We start from the raw sequence: 13,003 nt of genomic DNA, 5'->3' as shown, positions 1-13,003 counted from the left end.
AGACTTAATGAAAGAAAACACTGATTGACAAATTAGACTATTTGCATCTTACCCTAGTCCTTATTCTCTCTCACTACCTCATTCTATTAATTATTTATAGACTGTCAACTGCTATGAAGGAAATCATAAACCATCATTTAAGAAATCACTTTCTGCCGGGCGGTGGTGGCGCACGCCTTTAATCCCAGCACTTGGGAGGCAGAGCCAGGCGGATCTCTGTGAGTTCGAGGCCAGCCTGGTCTACAAAGTGAGTTCCAGGAAAGGCGCAAAACTACACAGAGAAACCCTGTCTCAAAAAACCTAAAAAAAAAAAGAAATCACTTTCTAATCTTTATTTGGCCATTAAAATTAAGTTTTTAAGAAAAAAATCACTTTTGAAATAAAACAGGATAAATAAAAGAGGTAACAAGTACCTGACATGAGTTTCAAGCAATGTTTCAAGATTATATAGATGGCTTCTAGCCTTGGGTATAACAAGTATGATGGCATTATCAAACTCCAGATATGTGCCATGCATTTGTGATGATAGGCAAGGGGTGGGGGTGGGGGTTAAAGAGAGTCTCTTTAAAAATGTTAAAAAAAAATTAACCAATATGTAAAAACTCATAGACTAGCTAGACATTCCTTAATTACTAACAGTTTTCCTTTACAGCTAAATAATAGCTGAATGTAGTATAAAAGGGCAGCACAAGAGAACTGTGGAGTCGACACAAACTGCCCCATACTTTAGCCATATTAGCTGCCCCACGACTCGGCATTTGCTAAAGCTCGGAGGATGTACATCAAAAGACTGTTATATTATATAAATTTTTAAAGGATTTCTCTTAAATATTTTGAGTGAGTGGGGGAAGCTGAGCAAGAAAGAGAACTTGAGCTCAAACCCAGCTTAGGCTTTACTAAGATTCTATCTCTCAAAAAAAAGCATCTAACTAAAATTACATACATATAAATGTATGTATATAGTTGAGCACTGCCTGAGGACAGGCATCTCCTATAGTGGTCCCACATGACTGTCATCTGGTGACATCTCTGCATGGAGTGTAAACACACTCCAGGATGTTCATACCACAAAATCACTCATAAAACCTTCCTCAGACCATGTTCCCATTGCAAAGAGGCATGTACTAAGTAAACAGCCATTCCCTCTCCCTGAACAATGTGCACCTACGGCCAGCAGGCAGGGCAGAACAAAGCAGAGGAAAAGGAAGTCATGACAGACCACAGTAGATGCTAACAGCTGAACTCATGCACAGGACATCCACAAAGGGGCTACCAGCACTGAGAATGTCAGAGCCCGTGGAACACAAAGAACACCCAAGGGTGAAGCAAAGTCTGGGATGAAAAGAAAAGCTTGGTGTAGTGGTCGGACAGAACAAGGCGTGGAGTGTGGCTTTAAGGATGAGGACAGCAGCAATCGAGTGGAGTGAACAGACTATGTGGATGAGGGAGAGAATGGAGTACTAATGAATGATCACTCAAATACTCACAGACAGGTCTCGTAAGTAAATTAATGGGGCTGAAGAGATGGCTCAGCACCGAAAGCACCCACTGCTCTAGCAGAGGACCTGAGGTCAGTTTCCAGCACCTACAACTGCCTTTAACTCCAGCTCCTGGGGGATCTGACGCCTCTAACCTCCTAGAGAGTATCTTGCACTCATCTATATTCTCATTCTCTCTCTCTCTCTCTCTCTCTCTCTCTCTCTCTCTCTCTCTCTCTCTCTCACACACACACACACACACACACACACACACACACACACACACACACACACACACACAGCTGCTGGAAAGGAGATTTACATAGAAAAACAAGACAAAAGAACTAGAATGACCCCTGCAGTGTTGTTGGGCTGGAATTAGGGATCCTGATACAAATTCATGATCTTCCCTCTATAACAAGGACAGAAACAAGTAGCTACCAAAGTTAATGCAGATTTGAAACACAGCCATAGATATGTCCATGAAATGGGTAGACGACGAGACAGTGCAATGGATCTGGATGGACTAATGAAAGGCAGCCCTGTCCACTAGGAGAGCAGCAATGAGACACAGGGAGACCTTATCCTGTCTTCCACAGAGTAACTTCCTCTACTAAAAGGTGCTAAGAGTCCTAAAAACTTGCTGATTCCAAGGCAGGGTCAAGGAAGGAACAGGACAAGCCTAAGGCATCTTGTTTATACAAGAAGGCAAAAAAGTGTTCAAGAAGGCATGGTGGCATGTCAAAGGGCACACAGGCCAATTTGAGGGGCTTCTACTGACTAAACCTGGGTCAAGCTAAGCCTCAATAAGGAAACTACGGGCAACTTTCAGAATAACACTGAAACAACTGAGTATGGCATATACAACTCATATACGGCCCTTGACTACTTCCCTAACCACATTTTCACCTTAATTTTCTTTACCTGAAACATTCTCAAACATAAAAAAACGCTGGTACAGTACAATGTGTTCTTTCCTGAAGCACGTGAGGGTAATTCCTCTACTAATTTGTAGGGAAGGGTTCTAATCTAATGACTAACACAGACAACCATAAGCTACATTAGATCTAAGTATAATTTAATGAGGCAAAGATAGACACATAATTTAAAATACCTCTCTAATAGTTATGACAGGAAAAGAAGTAACTTGCTTTGTCATGATTTTGTTTTGGTTTTGGTTTGGTTTGGTTAAGACAGAGTCTTACTATTTTGCTCTGGCCGGCCTCAAACTCACTTATAGAGCCCAGCAGATCTTTCACTCATGATCCTCCTGCCTCAGCCTCTTTAGTGCTAGGATTACAGGCATGGACCACCATGCCTACCCAAAGAATAACTACAGTGGAGAAACCCCACCAGTGCCAGTGTAACAAGGAATAAGGCAGCGTGGGGTCTGGGCCTCATTGGATGGAATGCAACCAGAAGAACAGTGCATCATTTCTGCGATACCAGCCAAGTTTTGTCTAAATCTCACCGTGAGGAAAATCCAGATAGAGGCTTACTGCAAATGGCCTTCAGTCCTCAAAAGAGCCAAAGTTCAGGAAGTCAAGGCAAACCTAAAGACCTGTCACAACCAATACTGCAAAATAAAATATTCACATCTGACACAGGATTCCAGATTGAACCCTTCAGCTGTAACAAAATTATTATAGCAACTGATAAAACTAAAACAAAGTTTCTAAAGCTCAGATGACAGTATCTCATCAATGTTAATTTCTTGATTTTAACAGTTGTATTATAGTTATATAAAAGTATGTAGATATACATACAAACACATTGGGAAGGAATGAACATCAGTAGACAAATTATTCTCATGATTCAGGGTTAAAAAGTATACTATACTTGTAATTTTTCTGTACAATTGTGGTTATTTCTTTCTTTCTTTTTTTTTTTTTTTTTTTTTTTTTTGGTTTTTCGAGACAGGGTTTCTTTATGTAGTTTTGGTACCTGTCCTGGAACTCACTCTGTAGACCAAGCTAGCCTTGAACTCACAGAGATCCACCTGCCTCTGCCTCCCTAGTGCTGAGATTAAAGGTGTGCACCACCACCGCCCAACTGGTTATTTCAATTTTTAAAAAATATTTTTAAAGTTAAATATATAAGGTTGTAGATAAGAAGTACATAAAAGTTGTGACTTGGTAGGTATACATACCTGTAAATCTAGCACTCAGGAGACAGAAGGAGCACAATTCAAGGCCAACCTGAGATACAGAGAAAAGAAAGGAAGGAAGGAAGGAAGGAAGGAAGGAAGGAAGGAAGGAAGGAAGGAAGGAAGGAGAGTATATATCATGCTAAGTAGTTTAAATGAAACTATCCTGAAAAGCTGTCCATAGTCACTAAAGATACTAAGCATTGTGTTAACAAGATTTTAAAAATCATGTATAAATCTGTGTGTTTTATTAAATTCTGGGGTGTATATGAATATCGTATTTTCAAAGTGGAGACACATAATGTGTTAAAGGCTACTTGGTACTTGATATGAAAACAGTAAGACCCAAGAATATACAAATCCATATTTACAAGTTTGATATAAATAAATCGAGCCAGATGCACAGAAACAGAATAAACCCAGGCTTAACTCAGGAGATGCTGCACTCAACCGGTACTACCTCACAGTAACAAAGGCAAAAGAAACAGTATGATGATCACATCAATCACAATCTCAAGTGACTAACACAGCGACAGACTTCTGGAAGAAGCTGTTAGCATCCTTCAGAAATGGTGACACATTACAAAGGCATGCAGTTTTTTTAAAAGTCAGAAGAAGAAATTACGCTAATCTTGCAAATACTGTGGATCTAACTATAAACACTAAGAAAAAGTAAGTATATAGTATAGCAAACAGGTCAGATTCACCATATACCTGAGCTCTTAGTCTACTTTTAAATGTTTCTTTATGGTAATTTTTGGCCAGGACAAAACCACAGGGAGTTCATGATGCAATTTCAAAATGAGGCGTTAGTCACACCAAGCAAGAAGTTTTTCCTAAGTAGTGTTCACTGCTTTTCACCATATATGGGTTAACTTGGGGTATCAGCCACCCCTAGTAAATGCTGACACTTAAGGACAAGATTCTTGCTATAACTGGACAATTATACCACTTTTACAAAGTTCTCATAAAATCCATTTAGCTTCGTTCTACTTCACAGTTTCTCTGTACCAGTGAATAGAAAATGATCATGCTTTGCTGAAAAAGAGAAAGAAAAAAAAACAAAAACAAAACAAAACCACTAGGTTAGAAGAAGCATTTCCACAAACCAGAAGCTGCATTTGTGAACTCCCCATCACAGAGGAGATCTTCCTGTCCAGGGCTGAATCCCACCCCAACTTAAACTCAGCTACTCTGGTTTCTAAATGGCACAGAGGAGCCAAACCCCCACTGTGTCTGCGTTCTGAGTACACTGTGACGATTTATTTTTTTAATGTGCTTTCATATAACCTGCTTAAAGACTCTGGACATTGCCTGTAGTTTCCTAATGTGGCCACAATGTCCCAAGTTCAGTCAGTGTTCCTCTCATAGTTCCACAGTTCAAATGATCTGGGCCAACTTTGCACAACAAAGTTAAGGTTTCTGTTCAGAACTTTTTGAAACTTTTTCTATGATAATGTGCTTTGTAAAAAGGCATGTATCAAAGCTCTATCCTCAGCCTTACACATCCAATTAACCCATAATTTGTGGAATATTCAGTATGTCTCTTGAAATACAGTTTAGGAAATACTTGTGGAAAATGTTCATTTTCTTCATACTTACTGAAAGACCACATGAATCTGTGGCTACTGCGTAATTTCAGTCCATAAAAGGTACTATGTGAACAACACATCAATAAAAATTTTAATCTTCTGAGTTGAGGTTTAGAACTCTACCACTAATTTGCAGATTGAAGCCATATAAATACGAAAATCAAGTGTAACTAGTTACTGCATAACAGCGGTTACAGGGGTGGGAAGACTGTACATCAACTTAATAGTTACCCCCAAATTTCTTAGCTAAAAAGAACAAAACATCTAATGCAAACTATCCTAAAAAGAGTGTCTAAGACTGTCTGCATAGCCATGCAAAGAAAAACACCATCAGTAAATATAATTTTAGAGGACCTGAAGCCTTCCTCTGGCCTCTGTGGGCACCAGACATGTACATGGTGCCCAGACATGCATACAGGCAAACTATCCATACATATACAATTAAATAAAATTGAAAATAACAATAATAATTTATTAAGGTATCATCAAGAAGATGTAAATCTTGTTGACAGTAAAGTGAATTTATTTATATCCTTTAATTAGTATAACTATACACTTAACTTGAACTTAATCCCCAAAGTGACATTTTAGTTGTTCCTTTATTTTAAGGCTAAACAGAATAGAAATTTTAAAAGTCAGAAGGAAGCTGGGGATATAACCCAATGGGTGGACTGCTTGCCTAGCATACACGGCCCTGGGTCCAGTCCCCAGCACCAAACAAGAAAAGATTTGAGTAGCACAATAAAACTGTCAAGTTCAGCTCTTTTACCTTGGAGCAGACTGGGCTTACTATGGAATAGTAATCAAGTCCTAAGATTTATGGGACAGTTCATCAAATTTCCAATATATTACAGTATTTGTTTTCACACTTCTACAGTAAGATATACCTTAAGTTTCCATATGAAGTACTTTTAAATTTCTTTTTTTTTTTTCTTTTTTCATTTTTGGAAACCAGGTTTCTCTGTATAGTCCTGGCTGTCCTGGAACTCACTCTGTAGACCAGGCTGGCCTTGAACTCACAGAGATCTGCCTGCCTCTGTCCCCGAGTGCTGGGATTAAAGGTGTGTGCCACCACTACCTGGCTCTAAAATTCTTAAAATATTAATCTTGACATACCGTTCTCACTTACAAGCAATTATTATCTTAAACAGTTTATTAACCAAGTAATCAATACTGTAAGATGCTGCAGTGGCCAATATTATTTGGCAGCTACCTGAAGAAGAAGGGGGCAGGAAGGAGGGAGGAAGAGGAGGAAGGGGAAGAAATGGTGCAATACTACCTACCCTTACTATGTTCCTAGGCTGTCCCTCAGCTTCAGCACTGTCTCAGACAGACCACAGCCATTCTTAAGACAGAGGACCACATGCCTAGTGTAAAGGAAGCAAGTGTCCCTCCTATATTTTCAACACATTTACAGTGATCCCAAAGGAAGACTTATTTTAAAATGAATTTAATCATCTGTATTCAATGACTATCTTAATTCTGTGTGATAATTCCACTCGGGGAAAAGTGAACATCTGGAATGGCAGACAGGAAGAACAAATGAAGTATTCTAGAAATAACTCAGTTCCTTCCAATCAAGCCAGCACCATTACAACTCACATTAAAAAATGAGAATATACTTTAAAACAACGCTAACAAAAGGAAATGTTTATACCACAATACCTATTGATGTGTCCCAGTAATAAGTCTAATAATCAGACATAAAATCTGAATAAGCTATAAAAATAGTTATTTAATGAAAACTTACATGAAATGTTATAAAATCAGGATCAGAAAGCACTGAAAAGCAATCCACATACAGAGAACCCTACCAGTTCCTTTTGTACTTAGTAGATTCTTACATCTACTTTTTAAATAAATTAGTAAATCCTTAATATTCAAATTCCCCATTTCAAAGCAGAGGGAAACCAATGTAATGAATAGTGACTGTATTAGTCATCACTAACAAGTTAGTTTATAATATCACAACTCCTTTACCTCTACAGCTCCACTATGACTTAAGAGCTCTACTACTGACATCAAAACTATTATTATATAAACAAACACAGAAACACTAATCTTTCCAACAACCTAAAAAAACAATCAAAGTCTTTCAAATCTTACTGAGTGTAAGTAGAAAACTTTCCAACAATTTAAAAATCAAAAGAAAGAAACTTTTCAAATATTGTCGGCTGTATATAGAAAATAATATACTTTATTAAACTCAGAAGTGACCTGTGGTCTTAAGGTGCTTTTATCCCCTTGGGCTAGCACTCACCAACTTAACTCCTTCCTCCTCCCCCATCGACTTTCGCCCTCAAGTCATCAGACCAAAACCAAGGAATGCTATAAAAGAAAAACAGCATACCTGACTGGGAATAGTCCGTTTTCTCATGAGGTACTGTTAATGACAAAATATTAACTGTATCACTACAGAAATGAAATGGACCATAACAAGGAATCAAATGAAATTGATGGAAGCGATGCACACAGGATCTTGACTACATATTTAAAAGTAACCAATCACTTCCTCATAAAAATATGGAGTGCCTACGTGGTACTTCAATTATTGCAAATACCCAACACAAATATCTAGAATGTAAGATGGAATATTTAACTATACTATTTATTTCAATTACTGGGTCTTTTACAGACTTAAAGACAATACTTTTTGAATTATTAAAATCAAACCAAAGACGATATCCTGAAGCAGATCTAAATTGCCAAATTTAACCTTAATAATATTCCTATAAATTTTCATCCCCAAAGTTAATAATTCAATAAAAAATTAAGCTGGTCAATTCACTATCTGAAACCTAATCTAGATAATCTAGACATTCTTAGACGTTTTTTGCAATGAGAATGAAACAGAACATTTCCCAAAATGTAGTGACAGACTGACAAATGGAGATGGAATAATGCACTGAAATACTTTAATGAAAAGATAGTATCCTTCTTAATCTAAAATCCCCAATAGCCTAAGGATAGTAAACAAAACCATTTATGATGCATCTCTTGCAACACTTCCACTCTTTAATTTTTTTTTTTTTTTTTTCTGAGACAGGGTTTCTCTGTGTAGCTTTGCGCCTCTCCTGGAACTCACTTGGTAGCCCAGGCTGGCCTCAAACTCACAGAGATCCGCCTGGCTCTGCCTCCCGAGTGCTGGGATTAAAGGCGTGCGCCCCCACCGCCCGGCCCACTCTTTAATTCTTATGGAGGGAAGAACACACCAGAGGCTTAAGAGCCTAAAATATACAAAATAACTCCTTAAAAAAATCTATTCTCATCAGGCGGTGGTGGCGCACGCCTTTAATCCCAGTACTTGGGAGGCAGAGGCAGGTGGATCTCTGTGAGTTCGAGGCCAGCCTGGTCTACAGAACAAGAACCAGGAAAGGCGCAAAGAAACCCTGTCTCGAAAAAACAAAAACAAAAAACAAAAAAAAAATCTATTCTCTCTTCCCCAGAGAAGAACACACCAATTGGTTATTCAAAACCGAAGGTTCAGCCCTGAAAACACACATACAAGCAACATTATGCAGACTAAGCATGTTGTATTTATGAATTTAGGAATACATGAATTTGAAAGAGAACAAGGAGTATCAAGGAAGGGGTCGGAGAAGGAAAAGAAAGGAGGAAATGATGTAATTATAATCTAAAAACATAAAAGAAATAATTTTAAAAAAATTTTAAACTACTCTCTTGAAGAGCTGGCCAGTAGCTCCAAAGAACCTGAATTTGATTCCCAGCACCCATTCACAACCACTAGCATCCAGCTTCAGGAGATCAGATGTCTGGGGACCTCTTGAGAGCTTGCACTTACAGCACATACCTACACACAGGCCTGCACACATACACATAATTTAAAATAATAAAAATAACCCTTTCTTAAACTCCAGCAACGGTTTATGAGACTGCTGGGTTTCATGATACTATATACCAGACAACTAAAAAGAGAAGACATGAAATTAATAAGAATACAATGAATGTGGACTGGGGATGGGCCTCAAATGGTAGAGTACTCGCCTAGCATGTATAAAGCCTTGGTTCAATCCCCAGCACTACACAGCCTGCACACGGTAGTGCATACCAGTAATGTTACATAGCAATCTCAAGACCAGCCTAAGCTACACATTAAGATCCTCTCTCAGAAAAATGAAAGAATATAGTGAATGCAGTCAAATACTTGATTTTTTTTAATTTTTGGTATAATATGTATGTATATTTACAAAGTGTTTTCATATACATAGGAAAACAACATCCAAGAAAAGATACTTAATAGAATATACATAGGTTAGTTTTAAAATATGGCAAAATACTCCACAGCATAAAACTGCTATATAACAGGAAACGGGGAAATACAATTTTCTCTTATACACTATTTAAATTATACTTGCCACTGAGACATACAGAGAGTTCTCCTACTGTTTTCCAAATGAAAAGGATATTAAATGACAATCATAATCATAGATTAGAGTGTAACGATGGGGCCATAATTTAAGGACTCAAATTCCAACTCTAAGAGTACTGAAACCTTTTAAGTCTTCAAAAAAGAAACACCACGGAATTCCTAAGTTTATGAAACACTGGGTGTCAAATTCCATATGCTTCATGAAGTATTGGATCCTACACATCAAAAGGCAGGTATATGCAAACAAAGTCAGTACCGACAGAAAAAGTCCCTACTCTCCAGAGAGAAGTTGCCTGAAAAATGGCTCAAGATGTCTTACATTCCCAGCACGATGCTGGCAAGCTGTTCTGTAAAAATCATTCCATTCACATTTACACATTTTTTTAACCTTCTAACACCATGCTGCTAGCAATCAATCTTCGAATCCTGGCAAACTGGGGAACTGCTTTGTGTGGGCATTCTTAAATCGGAGGCTGAACTGAGAGACAAATTTTGAATTAATTTGAAAACCAAAACAACAACGGGCACTTTATTTTTACTTCAGAAAATTAAGCTTTACTTGGGAACAAAGATCTTCAATATAAAAACGATTTAGCTAACTAAAAGTATTTCAACAGCACCAAATTCTAGATGGCCAAAACCCTTCCAGAGCTGCCGTACCACTCACTACCAGGCTGGGCAAGGATGGCAACTGCTAGATGTCAGACTTCCCTCATCAAGTGAGTGACATCAGAGGCTCAGGCACTTCAGCCAAGCCTTCTAGCTTGAAGGTCACATGCAGCAGCGTTTGCTGGCATCACTGATGTAGTCCACTACTACGGGTCGTCTGGGTCACATCTACACTTCGAAGACTGGAAGCCGAAACTCTCTCCAGGGTAGATAAATGCAAGTTCAATTTAGAGTGAAATCTAACGCAGGGGGAGCTGCCTCCAAATAGTCTCCAACTACTGTCTGCACACACACACACATACACACACACAATATTTCTATTATTTCATCTCAGGAACCTAGTAATTTTTGGAAAGTCCATGTTCAGTAGTTTCCCTTGCTTGTGCTAGGCAGAGGTGAAATTAAACCCAGTGATTGCCACCTCCAAGGTCCTGCTGTCCTAAAACAAACAGAGACTTCAACATCTCCTCCCATCGCCAGTGATTTCCAAAGCCTGGGAAGGAATGTTTCAACCAACAAACACTTTTCCCCGACCCACCGCCCCAACTGGCTGTTACAGGGCCATGCCTGAGACAACTGTGCTCTCGGTAATCCAGCATTTGTTTTAAGGCTCTTATTGCTGCCCGAAAAACGCAGTGGGTCCACCAACAGCGAGGCCACACACCAAGGCAACAATAAAGTGGCGTCCGCCGATTTACTCCTGGCAAACAGTTACTAAGGGAGAAAGTCTTGACTAACTGACTTGTGTTCTTGTGTTATGTATATATACATATTTTTTCATATTATAGTTAATAATTATAACTATAATTACATATTATAGAGTTAAAAAAAAAACAACTTACCCCATTCTAGATATTCAAGAATGTTCTTCTCTCTTCTCAATGGAGAATTATTGCATTCATCATAAAGACAGATGAGTATGTCCAGTAAAGTCTCCACACTGAAGCACTGCCCATTGGTCTGAGCCGGCCCATCTAAAATAAACTGCTCCAGCTGCCTCAGACGCACTTCCCCGGACATGTTGGCTTCGATTTCTGCTGGTTTTCTTTTAATTGCCCTTACGATGTCTACTGTTACTATCGGAGCCTAAAATTTTCAAGGTGTGGTTTTAAAAAAATAAACCACTTGTTATTTCAACAACTGTCATGCAATGCCGGTGCTGAATTAAACATCCAACACACCAGTCACCTCACTTAACGGAAGCGTCTTCAATTTCACTCATAAACATATATATCTTCAGGGTAAGTTTCCATAAAATATAGATTTAATATTTTTAAGAGAATAATACAATTAACTTGTATACTTAAATAAAATAATAATTAAAAGTACAACGAACTAAAGAGTCAACACTTCTTTCAAAAATTAAAAAAAAAAAAAAAAACTCCTTCATTCAAAATTCAATTCGTGCAACATAATCCTGAAACGAATCCGGTTGCATCATTAATGAATAAAGTCCGCTTGGCATCAGCAATTCACTTCCCGGGAAGAAGAAAAATTGGAAAAGGAGGAGTGGGAAGGGGGGGGTGGGAATGTATGGAGGGGGAGGGAAAGCCAAAAATTCTGCTGCAAATGCTCCCAGCCTCCACTCGGCTAGCGCCTGGGCGAGTCCTCGGCGGGCAAGGGAGGGCAGCTCCCGCAGCGGCTCTCCCGGCTCGGGGCACGCCGAGCCGCGGCCGCCGGGCTCTTTCTTTCCTAGGGCTGTGCAGCGAGTCCGGCTTCCAGCGGACTGCGGCGAGGACGCGTCATCTTCCTCCCGGCTTCTCCCGGGGCCTGGCCGGCTGGCGCGGCCGGGGATGAGGCGGGCTGCGGGCGGCTCTGGCGCCGGGCTCCGGGGGCGGCGGCTACTGGGTCGCGCGAGCCCGCTCCATGCCGGAGGCCGCCGTGGGGCCGCGCCGTGCCGCCGGGCGCAGCGCCCGGGCTCCCGCTCGCGCCCCGCGGCCGCCGCCGCCGCCGCCGCCGCCGCCCCTGCCGCCCCTGCCGCCCCTCGGCGTGGGGCTGCGCGGACGAATTCAAAGGACGCGGGCGACAGCCGCGACGACGGCGGCGGTCGGGGCAGCGACTCCGGTCCCTTCTTCCCAGCCCCGGGCTGAGGGCATCTTTGCTGACGGACGCAGGCGGCGGAGGCGCGGGAGGAGGGGGCGCTGCCGCCGCGGAGGAGACCGGAGGCTGCCGCAGCCCGGTTCCCAACCACTCCCTTCCTCCTCTGCCAGCCTCCCTCCCTCCTCCCCCGCCCGCCCGCCCGCCCGCTCGCTCGCTCGCCCGCGCCGCTCGCGCCCGCGCCCTGGGCTCCGCGAGGCCGCTCCCGGCGCCGCCGCGGCGCGCAGGCGGAGGCTCGCCGACCGTCCGGATCCAAAATGGCGGCGCACCCCGCCCCCCGACCCCGCGCCGAGCCGAGCCGAGCCGAGCCGAGCCGAGCCGAGCCGAGCCGAGCCGAGCCGAGCCGAGCCGAGCGGCGCGGCGCTGCGGCCCAGCCGAACCCGGGCCCCGCGGGAGGGGGAGCGCCTCGGCCGGCTCGTGGCGCTGCGGCTGCGGCCGCGAAGGGAGCCGGGGGTCCCTGAGGACTCGGGTGTGGAACGGGAGGGCCCGGCGAGGCACGGGCTGGGGACTGCGCCACGCTGCCTCGCCGCCGTCCGGGGTCACCGAGGTGGCTACAGACCCCCACCCCCAAGCCGGGCTTCCTCCACGTCTGCGGAGATGTCGCCTAGTCCTGCACGGGGACCCTCGGCGG

The 13,003-nt window shown here is 42.1% G+C and overlaps 1 protein-coding gene across 1 annotated transcript in view; it reads right to left on the bottom strand.

Annotated features, from left to right (window-relative positions):
• The window catches only part of Cdc42bpa (CDC42 binding protein kinase alpha), a 218,551-nt gene extending 206,925 nt beyond the window's left edge, over window positions 1-11,626 (bottom strand). The window contains 1 exon segment of the mRNA XM_052737792.1: window positions 11,118-11,626. Within this exon segment, the coding sequence (XP_052593752.1) occupies window positions 11,118-11,295 (178 nt within the window). The 5' untranslated portion in view covers window positions 11,296-11,626.
• Between the last annotated feature and the right edge of the window lie 1,377 nt (window positions 11,627-13,003).

The sequence above is a fragment of the Peromyscus californicus genome, unplaced genomic scaffold (assembly GCF_007827085.1).
Source record: "Peromyscus californicus insignis strain IS unplaced genomic scaffold, ASM782708v3 Scaffold_14__1_contigs__length_90479793_seg_2, whole genome shotgun sequence".
NCBI lineage: Eukaryota > Metazoa > Chordata > Mammalia > Rodentia > Cricetidae > Peromyscus > Peromyscus californicus.
This window is presented reverse-complemented; position numbering and strand designations above follow the sequence as displayed.